Raw genomic sequence first — 17,747 nt, forward strand, 5'->3', positions numbered from 1 at the left:
TTGCTTAAGGCCTGACTTGCGCCATTCCCAGCTGCGCCTTCCCACCCTCCTCTCTTCCCGCCTTTACATACTTGTTGATCTGCGCTAGGAACATCCCCTTCAGTGCATAGAACTCGGCAGTCATCTCCTTGGTAAAATACTTCAGGTTTGTCGATTCAATCACCTCCAGGCCCTGTTGAACAGAGGGTTGCATAGCCGGGTTTGTAAAATATTCATCACAGCTAGATCAAAAAGTTAAACTCCCATCCCGCCCCCAAATCCACAAATCAGGATTTCTTAAGTTTCTTTTATATGTTTCCAAATGTAACAGAGAGGTAGACCACAGCACAAATAATTTGTTCTTGCTTAGAATGATTTCCCCCCCCCCACAAACAAGCAATGAATTTTTTGCTGATCAAGTTGCCATCACAGTGGCATTCCACTCTCGCACACACAAACCATGGGAATTAGATTTGGCTCGTTCCGATTATCTGAACAGAAACCTCCGAGGCCGTCCCACTGTATTCTGCAGAACTTCCCAGTAAGTCCATTTAGGAGTGCAGTCTTAACATCTCTAGAACACGAGATCAAGTTTGCAAGGATACTGACTAAAAGCAAGATGGTACAGACCAGACCTGTGAGCGCTCTGTACTATAAATGTCAAAAAAGAAAAAAAAAGAAAAAAGAAAAAGGGGGAAAAAAGAGAAAAATGTCGTGGCATCTCAAAGACTAACTGTTACATTTTAATGTGACCGTTTGTATACAAGTCCACTTCCTCAGATATAATAAGAGAGAAATACAACACAGTACATAAAGGGACGTGGTGGCGCTGCAGGTTAAACCGCAGAAGCCTCTATGCTGCAAGGTCAGAAGACCAGCAGTTGTAAGATCGAATCCACGCGATGGAGCGAGCTCCCATCACTTGTCCCAGCTCCTGCCAACCTAGCAGTTCAAAAGCATGTAAAAATGTGAGTAGAGAAAAAGGTACCACCTCAGTGGGAAGGTAATGGTATTCCCACCAAGTCTAGTCACGCTGGCCACGTGACCACGGAAACGGTCTTCAGACAAACGCTGGCTCTATGGGTTGGAAACGGAGATGAGCAATGCCGTCTAGAGTCGGACACGTCTGGACAAATCGTCAAGGGGAACCTTTACCTTACATATTTATACATGGCATCAAAATACATATTGTGGTTGGTTGGTTGGTTAACAAGTCAACGGGTATCTACTGGGTTTTCCCAAAAATAAGACAGGGTTTTATATTAATTTTTGCTCCAAAAATGCATTAGGGCTTATTTCCAGGGGATGTTTTATTTTTTTCATGTACAACCATCTACATTGATTCAAATACAGTCATGTCATCTTCTGGTTGCTGCACAAGGGTGGAAAGTGGGGTTTCAGTTAACTGGGGCTTCTTTTTGGGGGTACGGTTTATATTACGAGCATCCTGAAAAAAATCATACTAGGGCTTATTTTCAGGTTGGGTCTTATTTTCGGGGAAACAGGGCAACTGGTATAATATACTGGTATATTCCATTGGAACTTGTGCTGTAAGTATTCCGACTCAGTGGCATATACCTGTATATCAAAGAGGCTATCACCCCACTGTTAAACACCCATTGGCTTCCCATCCATCCATCCATCCATCCATCCATCCATCCATCCATCCATCCATCCATCCATCCATCCATCCATCCATCCATCCCACCATCCAACCATCCAACCATCCCACCATCCATCCATTCTTCCATCCATCCATCCATCCATCCATCCATCCATCCATCCATCCATCCATCCATCCATCCATCCATCCATCCATCCATCCATTCTTCCATCCATCCATCCATCCATTCTTCCATCCATCCATCCATCCATCCATCCATCCATCCATCCAACCAACCAACCAACCAACCAACCAACCAACCAACCAACCAACCAACCAACCAACCAACCAACCAACCAACCAACCAACCAACCAACCAACCAAGACCTCTGTATTTTGATGCCATATATTCACATTTACCATGTTCTCTCTCTCTCTCCTCTTATGTCTGAGGAATTGGACTTGTCCATGAAAGCACACATTAGAATATAACAGTTAGTCTCTAAGGTGTCATCATGTTTTTTCTTTTTTATTTGTCCTTTTATTTTATTTTTTTATGTTTTGTTTTGACCTATAATGCCTGCACAGATTAACGCAGCTACTTTTTCTACAGCAAAGTAAAATAGAAAAACCGTCACCTTCCGTCCAAATTATATGCAAGGGAAACTAAATTGAGGATTGATGGATTACCAGGGGCCCACCTTGTCCTGCAGCACTGGGCGTGGACCATTTATTTCAAAGAGAGGCGTACCCCCCATGCCCTTTGGTATTATTTACTCTCAAAGCAATGCAATGACATGAAGCCACCAAAAAATATGAAAGCCCAGGAACACAGGTGTATTGCTTTGAAAAAGGCATTCTTTTGAACTAGAGCTCTTTGAAGACCCTACCCATTGGGTAGGCTTGACTGAATTAGCCTGGAAGCTGTTGCTTAACAAAGTAACTTCTCCAAGCTTCTCATAGATGGGAACAGCACAGAGGGCTCCAAATCATGATAGCGCCATCATCACCTCCAGGATAAAAAGACAGAGGACTCAATAGGAGATGAGCCACACGGTGCTCTTCCACTCAATAACCTCTGTGTGGGCTTCTCAGAGGCATCTGGTTAGCCACTTAACAGGCAACCACAGCTTGAGAAAGTTCCTTTTTTGGACTACCAGAACCTCCTAGTCAGGTTTCTAGACTAAAGCTCCTAATATGCCCCAGCTAGCACGGGTAGCTGTAAGGTAAAGGTTCCCCTTGACATTCAGTCCAGTCGTGTTCTACTCTAGCGCACAGTGCTCATCCCCATCTCCAAGCCATAGAGCCAGCATTTGTCCGAAGACAATCTTCCGGGGTCACATGGCCAGCATGACTAGACACGGAACGCCATTACCTTCCCACCAAGGTGGTCCCTATTTATCTACTTGCATTTTTACATGCTTTCAAACTGCTAGGTTGGCAGGAGCTAGGACAAGCGACGGGCGCTCACTCTGTTGCGTGGATTCGATCTTATGGCTGCTGGTCTTCTGACCTTGCAGCACAGAGGCTTCTGCGGTTTAAACTGCAGTGCCACCAGCCCCCCCTCAAAAAGTAACTTTACACACTCTGCGCACACAGTAAGGAAGAGTTCAAGAGGAAAACCAAACTAGGCAATCCATTCCTTTTATTTTAAAAATGCCTTCAGGCACGTAGGAGAGTTACCTGCATGCACTCGTTTTTGCCCATGACTCCAGCCAGTTGGAGGTAGCATTTCACCTGCTGGCGAATCTTCTGGAAGCAATCCACGATGGGCACCGTGGGGATGGTGTGAATGCGGCTCAGGATGTCCAGCGCCACGTTGACCAGCCCTTGTTTCCGGGCTATTTTCCCATACTGGATGATGGCTGACGCTGAAGCATGCACGCCAAGCATGGCATTGTTGGAGCTGGGATCATGTTGAGAGCTGTTCTCGTACGCGCTTACAATGGCTGGGAAAGACGGAGAGAAAGCCAAAGTCTGATGTGGAAAGCAGCCACGAGATAAATCTACACATCTCTATTGTTTTTTATTTAGACCCTGCTTTTCTTCCACACAAGAACTTACTCACGTGATGCATATCCGAGATTCCCAAACCTGCTTTACGTCAGTAAGAATACTGGATCTGGTGCCTTTTAGACTACAGTGGTGCCTCGCTTAACGGGCACCCCGTTTAACGACGAAATCGCATAGTGATGAAGATTTTGCGATCGCTTTGCGATGTTCCCTATGGGGAAAAATCGCTTTGCGATGATCGGCACCCTTTTTCGCTTACCGAATATTGCAAAGTGATGATTTTCCCCCAGCTGATCGGCGGTTCCAAAATTGCTGGTGGGTAAAAACAAATGGCCGCCCGCTGTGTTTAGGGACGGATTCGTCGCTTACCAGGCAGCAAAAATGGCCACCGTATGGAGGATCTTCGCTTAAAGGTCAGTTTTAAGCCCATAGGAACACATTGAAGGGGTTTCAATGCATTCCTATGGGCTTTTTAAAATCACATAGCGACGAAATCGCTTTGCAGCGATTTTTGCTGCACCGATTAACATCGCTATGCGAGGCACCACTGTATATGCTCAAGGATGATCTCAGTGTTTTATTAATTTTTGTCATGTAAAATGTTGCCAACGCTGGATGTTTCTCTTATCTGTTAAGGATTACCTTGTTGACTCAACCATTTTCCTGATTGTTAATGTTGCCACTTGCCCCTGTTTTTTAATGAACTGTTTTAATGGGTCTTACTGCCTAAAATTGTTTTTAGTCATTTGTTGTTGCTATTTTTGTATTGCTTTAAATCACTCTGAAATTTAAAAAAAAAAAAAACAGCACACAATCCTGAGGAGAAGGAGACTCTTAGCACTGCAGAACTAGAAGGGACCCTCTAAATCATGGAGTTCAGTCCCTGTCAAGGAGGCATAAGTAGGGAATCAAACTTTCAACCCTCTGGCTCTGCAGTAAGATCACTTAAACCACCAAGCTATCCAGCAGTTAAGGAGGAAGAGGAGAAGGAGATCCCTCAATTATCTTGATCTTATAAAGCTCCTCCTTTGGATGCTCCTACTGTAAAGCGAGTATAAAACTAACAATCAAGTTTGGGGGCTTTGGGAAGGGAACCCAGCATGTTCAGTCTATGAGATTTTCTCGTTTTTCCAAAGCAATTCTGCACTTTTCTCAAAATGTACCCATTTCTATCAGCTATTCTCCCCCAGGAAATGTGTGCGCCCCTTGCTGTGATATACTCTTGGTTGTGTACAATTCCGTGTACTACCAGAACATATTGATATGTTACTTTATGGATGAACGTTGACTCTAAAGGCTGGGGAAAGGCGTTGTCTAGACCACTGGTTCTTAACCTTGGGTTACTCAGGAGTTTTGGACTGCAACTCCCAGAAGCCTTCACCACCAACTGTGCTGGCTGGGGGTTCTGGGAGTTGCAGTTCAAAAACATCCGAGTAACAAAGGTTAAGAACCACTGGTCTAGACGTTGCCTAGAGGGGCGGGGTAAAAATTGAATGAATGAATGAATGAATGAATGAATAAATAAATAAATAAATAAATAAATAAAAATAAATAAATAAATAAATAAATAAAATATACATGCATGCTTCTCTCCGTTGGGATTTGAACCCAACCCATGTCTCATCTAGTCCTAACTTGGAACTCCCATTTATGGAATACAATCTTTAAAAGATGCCTCCCTGAGGCCACACTGAGCCACTTTAAATTTACAAATTGAAATTTACCCAGGAGCTCTTGAATGACTTGTGTTTAAGCTGCATTAGCCCTTATTCTGTTCAAAACTGCACCTATCACCAACTCATCCACCCCACCTTGGTTATAACCACTTAAACATGTATTCTGTTTTAGTCTCTGAAACATACAGATGCAAAGTCCTGAAGGGAAACCTAAATTCTAACTGCTATCTCAAGGCAGAGTAGACCTACGGAATCAACGAGATTCACTCAACAGTTGACGTGACGTTCAACAGGTTTTCTCCAGATGGAAGTAGACGCTGGATTTAGGACAACGTCATCTACTCTGGCAAAAGAATATGAAAGAGAGCCACGCACTTCCCTTGTTTGCTTGGGAAATGGGGCTTGGGACACCCCTATCAGTTTTTTTTCTCTAGAAAACTGTATTCCAGGCTCGGCTGTCCTCACCTTGGTAATGATGTTGCCTCCACATGAAAATGCTGCTCCAGTGGGATAAGTCGTCCGACACAATCGGCAGCCTGTTCCTCCAAGTCTTAACCACTGTTTTCATGTCATGCAGGCTGTTATTCCTCCCGAGACTGGCCGGCTGCAAGCCTGCGTTTATTTGGGCCGCTTCTTGAAGCTCAATGATCTGCTGTGCCGCCTAGGAGGAGGATTGAAGGTTGATATGAAATTGGAGCACATTCATCCTTCTTTGCCCACTGGAGGAAAGTCGCTCTTAAAACAAGTACTGTACCAACAGCAGGACAAGCCAACTGGGTTCTTTCGCCCAGTGAAGGACGCTGCAGTCAAAGTCAAAATAAAGTTAGCTTTTCTGCTAGCAATGACGTAACACACTACGTCGTCCACCCTCTTCTAAATTCCCAAATAAGGACAACCGTTCTGTTCAGAAACAGTTTGTGGGCAGCAGGGTGGAGCTAGACCTACTTGGGTTTCAAAGCCTTCCAGTTCAGGCCTTCACACCAGGTGAGCTACATTTAGGTACAGTGGTGCCCCGCAAGACGATGTTAATCCGTTCCATTGAAATCGCTGTTTAGCGAAAACATCGTCTTGCGAAAAGTGTTTCCCCATTGGAATGCATTGAAATCCGTTTAATGCGTTCCAATCGGGAAAATAGTCGTCGTTCTGCGAAGATCGCCCACAGGGAAGCCATTTTGTGAAGTGCCAATCAGCTGTTTAAATCGCTGTCTTGCGAAGCATCGGTCCCGAAAACACCCATTTTGCGAAGATCACCCCTAGGGAAGCCATTTTGCAAAGCCACCGATCAGCTGTTTAAATCGTCATCTTGCAAATCATTGATCCCCTGAAAAAAAAGTCTTGCAAAGCACAGACCGAAACATCACCCAGCGAAAATCGGCCATAGGAAACACTGTTTTGCGAAGCGCAATGGCGATCGCAAAAACTCGTCACCATGCGGATTTGTCATTTTGCGGGGTAATCGTCTAGCGGGGCACCACTGTATCTGTAAGGTGTCCAGGAGGCAGTGGAAGACAGGAGGGCCTGGCGTACTCTGGTCCATAGGGTCACAAAGAGTCGGACACGACTTAACGACTAAACAACAACAAGGGGTCCATCTGTGAGGGAGAGCACCCAGAATGGAGGATGATGGATCTGTAGTCCTCCCCAAAATTCCTATCACTATTATGGGATAAACGTCTCAGACTATACAAAGGCTGTCCTACCTAGAGCATACCATTCTGCTGAACACACAGTTTAGCTAACTGATGAGTAGGCAAGTCAGTGCCCTACACTATTTTCAAACTACATCTCCCATCAGCCTGCCCCCTGGTGAGAGATTGTTGGAGTTGCAACTCAACCGCATAAGATGGACGCTGTGCCATGAACGTATCAGCACACTGGCAAGGAGCTTGATAGCTGTAACACAGTCACATTAAGATCATTAGCCGGTTAACCGGAAGACAATATACCGTATTTTTTGCTCCATAAGACACACTTTTTTCCCTCCAAAATGTGGGGAGGAATGTCCGTACGTCTTATGGACCGAAGGCAGCAATTTCGTCGCCACTGGCCCCATGGGGGGGAGCGTCACAAGGTGAGCCTTCCAGGACCCTTGCGAGGCTGCCCCACCCACCCCCACGGGGCCAATGCCGGCGAAATCGCCAGCTTCCAGGTGGGGGAAACGTCGCAAGGGTCCTCAAAGCTCACTCAGACCCTTGCAACACTCCTCCCACCCCCGCACAGGCCAGCACCGGCAAAATCACCAGTTTCTAGGAGTGTTTTGAGGCTTCCCAAGCCTCAAAACACTCCCAGAAGCTGGTGATTTTACCCCCCCTGGCCCCGTGGGGGGGTAGGTGGGAGCGTGGCAAGGGTCCAAGGGAGCCTCCCAGGACCCTTGCTACGCTCCCCCCACCCCCCACCCCTCCACAGGGCTAGCCCTGGTGAAATAGCCAGGTTCTGGGAGTGTTTGGAAGCTTGATAAGCCTCCAAACACTCTCAGAAGCTGGCGATTCTACCCCCTCTGGCCCAGTGGGGGGGGGGAGCGTGGCAAGGTTCTGAGGAAGCCTCCCAGGACCTTTGCCACACTCCCCGCCCCCTGCACAGGGCCATCACCGGCAAAATCGCCAGTTTCTGGGAGTCTTTTGAGGCTTGGGAAGCCTCTGAAGAGTCCCAGAAGGTGGCGATTTTGCCCCCTCTGACCCCCGAGGGGGGCAGGGTGAGTCTCTAAAGCATCCTGGAACACACCCTAGGACCCTTTGGAGGCTCACCCTGCCCCCCCCGCTGGGCCGGGGGGGGAATCGCCAGCTTCTGGGACTCTTCTGAAGCTTCCCAAGCCTCAAGTCCCAGAAGCTGGCGATTTCGCCCCCTAAGACCCCCGGGGGGGCAGGGCGAGCCTCCAAAGGGTCCTAGGATGTGTTCCATAAGATGGACCTCTCCATAAGGCTCATCAATTTTTAGGAGAAAACAAATTATTTTTTTCCTGTTTTCTTCTCCTAAAAATTTGGTGCGTCTTGTGGAAAGGTGCATCTTATGGAGCGAAAAATATGGTAAATGACGCATCCCAAACTCCGCACCGGTTAACTTCAAACTACAGTGGTGCCTCGCTTAACAGGTGCTCCGTTTAGCTACAAAACCACATAGCGACGAATTTTTGCGATCACAAAAGCGATCGCTTTGCGATGTTCTCTATGGGTGAATTTCGCTTTGCGATGATCGGTTCCCTGTTTCGCTTACCGATCATCACAAACCAATTTTTTAACAGCTGATTGGCGGTTTCAAAATGGCCACCCGCTGTTTTCTGGGGACGGATTCCTCGCTTTAGAGGCACCGAAAATGGCGGCCATATGGAGGATTTTCGCTTTAAGGTGAGTTTTAAGCCCATAGGAACGCATTGAAGGGGTTTCAATGCATTTCTATGGGCTTTTTAAAATCGCATAGCGACGAAATCGCTTAGCAGCGATTTTTGCTGCACGGATTAACATTGCTATGCGAGGCATCACTGTACTCTTCCTGAACATGCATTCTGCATTGGGGACAGAAGAGAAAGCAGGAGCATTTTCAAAGCTGCCACAGAAAGGGGAACCGAGTAAAGTTTAAGTAAGCTCTGAGATGCTTACAAACTTTACCCAAATTTAAATCCTTGGCAGAGAACTGAACCGAAGCAAACCATTCACAAGCTACTTCCTGAGAGATAAACACTTGCGTTAGCTATTAATCAACTAACTAAGATAACTGTCTCTCAACCAGAAATAAAAAAAAGTCAAGTCTATGCTTGCAGGCAAATCTGTAGAAACAAAATAAATTAAACAATGTAATATTCTCTCTCTTCCCACCCCGGCCCATAATCGCCACCGTATCAGCTCTCACAATAGCTTCACCTTCATCCTTCTCCCATTCATCATGTAAATTTAATTTTCTAGCAGGTATTTAATCACTCCCTATCTGATGGAGGAAAAAGTAATTACTGCTGAGTAGCTTCATTGCTGCGTTGGTAACTTTGTCGTTCGAGGCCTATTTCAGCCATTTTTGACAAGGAGGATATAAATCAGGAGGGGCAGGCCGGGCGGCTACAGCGGCCAACGTTTTGCACCCAAGACTCTTTGGGGGCCACACAGAATGCCAACAATAGGGAAAGTGTGGAATTTAAAACCAGAAGAGGCCCACAAGTCAAATGTTGGAATTTGGTGGTGTTCAACAGCCCAAGAGGGCCCCTGTGATCCATTTCGAAGGTGAATTACTACCCCAGGAGTTGTGGTTCATTGGGGGGGGCAGATTTTTAAAGACAGGGCTGAAGGATGATGCAAGCAACCCACGGGGGCTGCACTATGCCCACTGTGATATATACCAAGATTTTAAAATTGGTTGCGAGCAAATTAGTTCAACCTTGGCTAAAATCCTATTACAGTGGTGCCCCGCATGACGACGATAATCCATTCTGTTAAAATCTCTGTACAGCAAAATCGTCGTAATGCGGAAAAAAACCCCACTGGAATGCATTGAAAACCGGTTAATGTGTTCCAGTGGGGAAACACCTCATTGTCCAGCGAAGATCGCCCATAGAGAATCGCCGATCAGCGATTTCGTCGTTCAGCGGGGTAAGCAGCTAGCGGGGCACCACTGTACTTATGTAGCATATGAGAGCAAGCCCACTGGATCGGTGGAGATTGGGTGAGTCAACTCCTCCACAAATTCCATTGACTTAATGGGCCTTCTTCCAGATGTGACTTACTACGCTATGCAACAGGACTGCAGCCACAACTTTTTGGAAATAAGTTATATTTTGAATGGCAAACATAAATGGCACCCTTTGAGTAACAGGGAGAGGTGGATAAGAACACACAAGAAAAAGAAATTTCCACACATCTGCTCCAGGAAATGGAGCCTCCCGCTTATTAATCCTCTTAGCCCCTTTAGAGATGACTATTTCACTTAAGAGGAATGAGGGGAAGGGATTTATGCATTAAACCAGGAGAAGACCATAGGAGCTGCTTCTTCCCCAAGCCAGTATACAGATGTTTAAAGCCTAGCATACAAACGGGAATAGGGAAATACCCCTTCCCGTTCCCTTTCCACTACCCAAATCTCCCCTCAGAAGGCAACGCTTTTAATTTTTGAGACACAGCACCCAAACCTGCCCTCCCCCCGGACAGCCATCACTCTCCGCCTCACGAATGAACGAAGGTGCTCCATTAAACCACAGTGGCAAAGAGCTGCTGATAAACCTATCGTCTTCAAATCCTTTCAAATAAATGTTCCGCTTCATTTCCATATCTTGCTCTCTGCTCAGCTCCTGGAGGCAAACCTAGAAACAAACCTTGGTGGAGATAGCTGCATTTTAATTTGTAAAGAACCCTGGAGTACCAGAGGGAGGGGAAGATACTCAAAGATACTCTCCCTCCATGCTTCCTCCCATCTCCTCTTTGCTTTGGGATTACTACAACGAAGGACGGGAGGAAAAGCGCAGCAAGGCCGATCTCTCTCTCTCTCTCTCTCTGCCTTACCTGGAGAAGGGGAGTGTGGACGTGCGACACCACCTGGGGCAGCCTCCGCCACTCACGAATCGCCAAGCCACTGGCCATCTCCACCAGGCGCTCAATGAAGTTCAGCTGTTGTTCTTCAGGATGGCAGATGGCCAAGTAGCCCCGGTACATATTGACCTTCCACGCCATCTCTTTGGGGCAACTCAGCTCCACCTTGGAGGCAAACAGGTTCCAGTTAATTAAGAGACACCACTTCCAACACTAAAATTTTTTAACAAAAGAAAGGGCAACCGGGTTCACAAGTCATGGGAAAACACTGCTAACTTGTTTCCCAAAGATTCAAGTCATAAGACAGGAGATTTCAACTAAACATTAGAGATAATGCTATACAGTGGTGCCTCGCTTGACGATTACCTCGTTAGACAAGGAAACTGCTTGACGATTAGTTTTTTGTGATCGCTATTGCGATTGCTAAGCGATGATTCAATGGTTTTTTTTCCGTTTTACGACAATCGGTTCCTTGCTTCGGGAACTGATTTTTCACTTAACGACGATCAAAAACAGCTGATCGTTGGGTTTCAAAATGGCCGCCCGCTGTGCTTTAGGATGGATTCCTCGCATTACAGGCACCGGAAAATGTCCACCCTATGGAGGATCTTCGCTGGACACTGAGGTATTTCGCCCATTGGAATGCATTGAACCGGTTTTCAATGCATTTCAATAGGCTTGTCATTTCGCTTGACAAAGATTTTGCTTAACAGCGATTTGAACGGAACGAATTATCCTCGTCAAGCGAGGCACCACTGTAACAGTAAGAGCCGGTCAACAGTGGAGTGGACTGTCTTTGAAGATGGTGGTCCTAAATTCATGGAGGTTTTAAACCCATCAGTCAAGGATGTGTTAGCTGAAGATTCCCTACATGGGCAGGGGGTTGGATGTCGTGAGCCTTGGGGTCTGTTCCAGCTCTACAGTTCTTATGATTCTGTAAAGGGAAACTCTGCTTTGTGCTGACTGTAATGAAGAACGTGATTTAGAACCACTTGTTCGCTTTCATCCTCCATGTGCTCAGAACTCAGTGATGGACACCTACTATCCGGGCTGCAACTTACCTCGTAAGGGAGAGCATCAGCTCCTAATTATGACTTGCTAACAGGCTAGCAACAAATTACACCTAACACCAATGGTGGACTGAAAAACCAGTCCAATCCTCCTCCCATCAAGCCAATCAAGATTTGCGGGTAGGATGAAGTTCGGGGACGGAGATCCTAGATCCAAATGCTAGTCCCAACAACTAATTTAACTGCTGAATAACAAGCCAACATTTCTGTAAAACTCCACCGATTTAATGGGTCTTCTCTAATTGAGTCTAGCATTCGGATATTGGCCATTAAAGAAGATCTTGGTTGCGCAGTCCCAGGGCATCCCCAGAAGAAGGGAATGGGAAAACACCTCTGAATATTCTGAAAAACCATGAAAACGGTTGCCATAAGTCCAAATTAATTTAATGGCACATAATGATGATGAATGACACAAACCCTGGATTGTACGCTATGGCTGAATTCCATGTGTGTATACACCCGTGCTATGAAGATATACACCACATAATTTATTAGATTTACCTGTTTACTGAGATTTCAAGATACCCTTTAAATAACAGTCCTCATAGCCATATTTTTTTTTCATTAAACATCTTGGACAAGCTTAACCTAAAACAGAAGTCTGATACGCTGGGCTTACTGCTTTTAATTAGTTTAGATATTCTGGACCTTGTTTTGGGGAAGAAAAACCACCCAATGCAGCAGACAAAAAGAGCCAACAATTACGGTTACTAAAATACCTTTTCCCGTGCATCAGCTGAGTGGAAACTGAGGTTATACAAGAAAACAACAAAGACTGAAGTGACCCCCTTTCAGACGGAGAGATCTGCTACAGTGGATTAACAGTAGATAAATAGGGACCACCTCGGTGGGAAGGTAAACAGCGTTCCGTGTCTAAATCACACTGGCCATGTGACCACGGAAAGATTGTCTTCGGACAAAACGCTGGCTCTATGGCTTGAAGAGCGGGATGAGCACTGCCCCCTAGAGTCGGACATGACTGGACAAAAATTGTCAAGGGGAACCTTTACCTTTAAGTCCCTGGATGCAATTTTGTAGATAAGATAGCTTTTAGTGTTTTATCTGTTTATTCAATTGTATTTTAATCAGATTTATAGTTTGTTTTTAATGTATAACTTATATTTTTAATTCTACTCTCTTTAATACTGTGAGCCACGCTGGGTCCCTTTACTGGGAGAAAGGTCAACAGCCAGGCAATCAATCAATCAATCAATCAATCAATCAATCAATCAATCAATCAATCAATCAATCAATCAATCAATCAATCAATCAATCAACCAACCAACCAACCAACCAACCAATCAATCAATCTAAAGTCTGAACTGTTTTAACACTTCAGAAGTGATAAATCCCTCTTATTATGGGAGGCATCTGACATCCAGCACCCAGAAAATTTGATCCTCAATTTTAATTCAAACTTAAATAAAGCTAAAAGTTGATTCTTTCCAGAATCTCACATTTGCTAGCTTCTAATGTGGGATGAAAAGCAATGCCTGCTTCCTCATCTATTCAACAACTCCCATGGTGGATATATATTTTATAACACTGTTTTTAAGCCTGAGCCAAGATGGAACCATGTATTAACCGTGTATTTCATTAGCTAGCTGGATAGCTCAGTGAGTTGGGTGTCTGGCAGTGGAGCCAGAGGTTGGGAGTTTGCTTCCCCCACTGGGCCTCCTGGGAGTAGAACCAGTCTGTGTAGCCTTGGGCAAGCTGCACAGCCCTGGGGCTCCCCCTAGAGGAAGGGAATGAATGGTACCCCATTTCTGAGTATCCCCTACCTGGAAAACCCTGAAAGGGGTCACCATAAGTCAGAATTGACATCATGATGATGATGATGATGATGATGATGATGATGATGATGATGATGATGATGATGATGATGATGATGAACCCTATTCCATTATTTAAAGCAAATTCTTTTTTTACGACATAATTTGCAAGATCACAAAGCGCAACAGTAGTCTGGATGAATACAAATGTTTCCCAATGAACTGCTGGACAGTTCAGTGGTTTTAAGCATCCGGCTATGGAGCCAGAGGTTGGGAGTTCGAATTCCCACTGGCCCTCCAGGAGAGAGGCTGGATTCGATGATCTATATACAGTCCCTTCCAGCTCTGCAGTTCAAAGCTTATTATATTATCGTCTCCTAAAATGGTCATCCAATGTTTTAATCCCTAAATGTTAATGAGATTTTAAAAAGCCTTCTTTGCCATGATTTGGGAACACTGGCATCAAACTGCTGGTCAATTTTTCTCTCTCTGTGTCCTGAGTTCTCTCTTTTAAAAGGAGCAGTCAAAAGCTACCCCCAAATGCTGTGTTTTATTCTAGGAGCTGCTCTGAATCACATTAATATACTGTATACCACTTTAATACACCTCTAGCAAAAGAGCATAGCTGCATAGCTACTACTCAGCCAAATATGCCCCTAACATCCTTGTATTTATGAATGCGGCTCCTGGCACATTTAAAATAAAACCTCGACAAACGTGACAAAAATCCCAGCAACTAGATTTGCAGCTCCACTATTTTCCTTATAGTTCATTAGTCAAGGCGTCGTTATTGAAAAATCTCTGGTACAAACCGCCACTCGCCAGAGCGCCTCCCCGCCGTCACAGGTGACTGTCACGTCCGTTCAGCCTGCAAGCCTTTGCCAGGAGAAGCTGTCAGACGCAATCAATTCACTTGGCTGCAACTCAGGGCTTCAACGCTACCCCATAATTTATTCTTTATTACACAGCCGCAGGAAGACCAGGAGAGAAAGGGGGGGGATCCTCCCACCCCACCCCCGATAAACGTGCACACGCACATGCTTATTATAAAATGATCACATAATTATGTAAAGGATCGGGCTCCCTTAGGTGAGGCACAGGACTGAGCTACAGAGCTTTAAAATTCCAAACAAATAGGAATTTGCAAGACAAGTTTTTTTTTTATGTTGTCGCTCTTCAAGGAAGGCGTCCAGGAGGTGAGATGGGGAGGGCCGTATTATTTGCCCCCAAGCAGCCCATGGCTCACAGGGGCTTGATGAAGTTCCTGTTTATTTTTTGTATACAGTGGTGCCTCGCTTTACGATTTCCCCGCATTACGACAAAACTGCTTAACGACAATCTTTTTGCGATCGCAAAATGATGGTCTGAATGGGGGAATTTCGCTTTGCGATGATCGGTTCCCTGCTTCAGGAACCAATTCTTCACAAAACAATGATTTTTAAACAGCTGATCGTCGGTATCAAAATGGCCACCGGGTAACTAAAATGGCTCCCCGCTGTGTTTAGGGATGGATTCCTTGCTATACAGGCAGTGAAAATGGCCGCCGTATGGAGGATCTTCGCTGGACGGCGAGTTATTGCCCCATTGGAACGCATTGAACAGGTTTCAATGCATTTCAATGGGGTTTTTATTTTCATTTTACGATATTTTCGCTTAATGGCGATTTTCCTGGAATGGAGTATCGTTGTTAAGCGAGGCACCACTGTACCTACGTACAAAACCCTCCAAAATCCCCTTTCTCTCCTGCTGCATCTTAATATTTTACATCTTGGATTTTTACATATTTGTTGGTTTTATTGTTTTTAAATTTTGTAAAGCTGCCCGGAGTAGACCCAGTCTAGATAGGCGGGGTATACATCTAATAAAATAAATAAAAAATAAATTAAATGCACTGCACAATGGGGGAGTGGTAGCATTTAAAGGGCGGATTTTCTTTTTAAAACCAGGTCCAAACTACCCACACCTCTCATTTACCTGCAGCGCTGTGCCATGAAGGTGAAGAGGAGGCGTCCTGTTTTAAAAGGAAAACACCACTTTGAAAGATTCCACCTTTGTGGGCTACAAACCCCCCAAAATCATGCAGGGGTGAGCGCTGGCAAGGGGCCCTTACTGCCCCCCCAAAGGCCAGCCTCTCTCTACATAAGAGGTGGCAATCCACACAATCAAACCTCAGTTTTTAAGGACACACACACACAAAATTACTTTTCCTGACAACAGTCTGAAGTTTCGATCCCCCATTAAAAAATTCAGAAAGGCTCTTCTCTTGAAACCCTTTTTTTATCATGAGGTGTTTACTTCAATCAGCTCTTTTCACAGCTGAATGAGAAAGATAGCCGGCGTGATTCATAGGCTTAGTCAAGCTTTTATTATTATTTTTATTATTATTAATCCAAAATCGTTCTTCGGGAATATAACCAACACTAAAGACACAGAATTGTTTTGACCTCCTTTGTCAGTGTTATATATATATATAATGCAGTAACGGGGCACTGTCAGTTAAGAGTCTCACTTATTTCTCACCAAAAACTTAGCTACATATACAGGAAAAAAAGTTGTGGAACTGATTTTAATGGAACAGCTACACAGACCTAAATATAGTCCCCAGCATCCCCTCAATCACAAAAGACCAAATACAGTGGTGCCTCGCTTAACGATTGCTTCGTACAACGAAAAATTCACTTAACGATGGCTTTTTCAGAGCGATTTTGTGCTTCACTTAACGATTTTCCCTATGGGCGGTTTTCGCTTAACGATTTTGGGACCATGCTTCACTTAACGATGACAGTTTTAGGTCCCCTTGTTTCGCTTAACTTTTTTTTACAGCCCCGTTTTTGCTATTTTTAAAATATTCTAAAATGTTTAAAAATGTTTGAAATGCTTGGAATCGCTAGTGCACCTAATAAAACCTTCGTTAACTTAATTTGGCTTTGTTCTGAGTCTTTTTGAATTTTTTGTGAATTTTTTTCTCCCATTGAAATGGGCTTCAATGCATTTCAATGGGTTTCGCTTAACGTTTTTTCCTATGGGGATTTTCGCTTAAGGATGGTAATCCGTTCCAATTGGAACGGATTATCCGGTTTTCAATGCATCTCTATGGGAAATGGTGTTTCGCTTAACGATGTTTTCACATAGCAATGTTTTTTTTGGAACCAATTAAAATCGTTAAGCGAGGCACCACTGTATATATTTTGAAATTGTCCCCAAAAATCATTGTGCACCTTCTGGGACTCTGTGTGTGGGGGGGGAATTCTGCTACATTTTGATAGCTTCCCTTCACCTCTGCCCCATTCCTTTTTTAAAAATAAACATGTGCAGATAAAGTGCACACACAAACACGTAAGCGAGCCCTGTGACACAGTGGTTAAATTGCAGTACTCCAGTCAAGATTCTGCTCATGTTTGAGTTTGATCCTCATTCTGCTCATGTTTGAGTTTGATCCTCATTGGATCAGGTAGCCTGACTCCGACTTTCATTCTTCTGAGGTTGGTAAGCTGAGAACCCAGCTCAAAGGATGGTTTAAATGGAAGTTTTTCGTTTAACTATGATCGGTTCCCTGCTTCGGGAACCGAATTTCGCTTTACGATGATCAGCAAACAGCTGATCGTCGGGTTTCAAAATGGCCACCGGTTGAAGAAAATGCCCCCCCCCGCTGTTTTCTAGGACAGATTCCTCGCTTTACAGGCACCGAAAATGGCCGCCTTATGGAGGATCTTCACTGGACGAGCAGGTATTCAGCCCAATGGAACGCATTGAACGGTTTTAAATGCGTTTCAATGGGCTTTTTAATTTTTATTTTTGCTCTACAGCGATTTCGCTGGAACGAATTAACATCGTCAAGCGAGGCACCACTGTACTTCAATATCACTGAGTGATTTATAATTTCCATTTAACATATTTGGATGGAAATAAGACTTTCACATTACCCTGGGGGCTTGAGTGATTTTTTTAAAAAAAACTTTTAGACAACATCTCCCGGAATCCACCAGCCAGTATCTCAGTGGCTATAATGAGAGAGGAATTTGCAAAAAATTTGCAAAAAATGCAGATTCTCAGTAACCTATTTTGTCTTCACTGAGGTTAGCAAAATTGGAGTTCATCTCCTCCTCTTGTTCCTCTGACTGCAACTCCTG

The 17,747-nt window shown here is 44.6% G+C and overlaps 1 protein-coding gene across 1 annotated transcript in view; it reads right to left on the minus strand.

The window, feature by feature from the left end:
* The window catches only part of TRRAP (transformation/transcription domain associated protein), a 190,027-nt gene that overhangs the window by 51,239 nt on the left and 121,041 nt on the right, over positions 1–17,747 (minus strand). Inside the window, 4 exon segments of the mRNA XM_072982772.2 lie at positions 72–172; positions 3,266–3,531; positions 5,737–5,932; positions 10,749–10,940. Coding sequence (XP_072838873.2) covers positions 72–172; positions 3,266–3,531; positions 5,737–5,932; positions 10,749–10,940 — 755 coding nt within the window.

This window comes from Pogona vitticeps, chromosome 13 (assembly GCF_051106095.1).
Source record: "Pogona vitticeps strain Pit_001003342236 chromosome 13, PviZW2.1, whole genome shotgun sequence".
NCBI classification, from domain to species: Eukaryota; Metazoa; Chordata; class Lepidosauria; order Squamata; family Agamidae; genus Pogona; species Pogona vitticeps.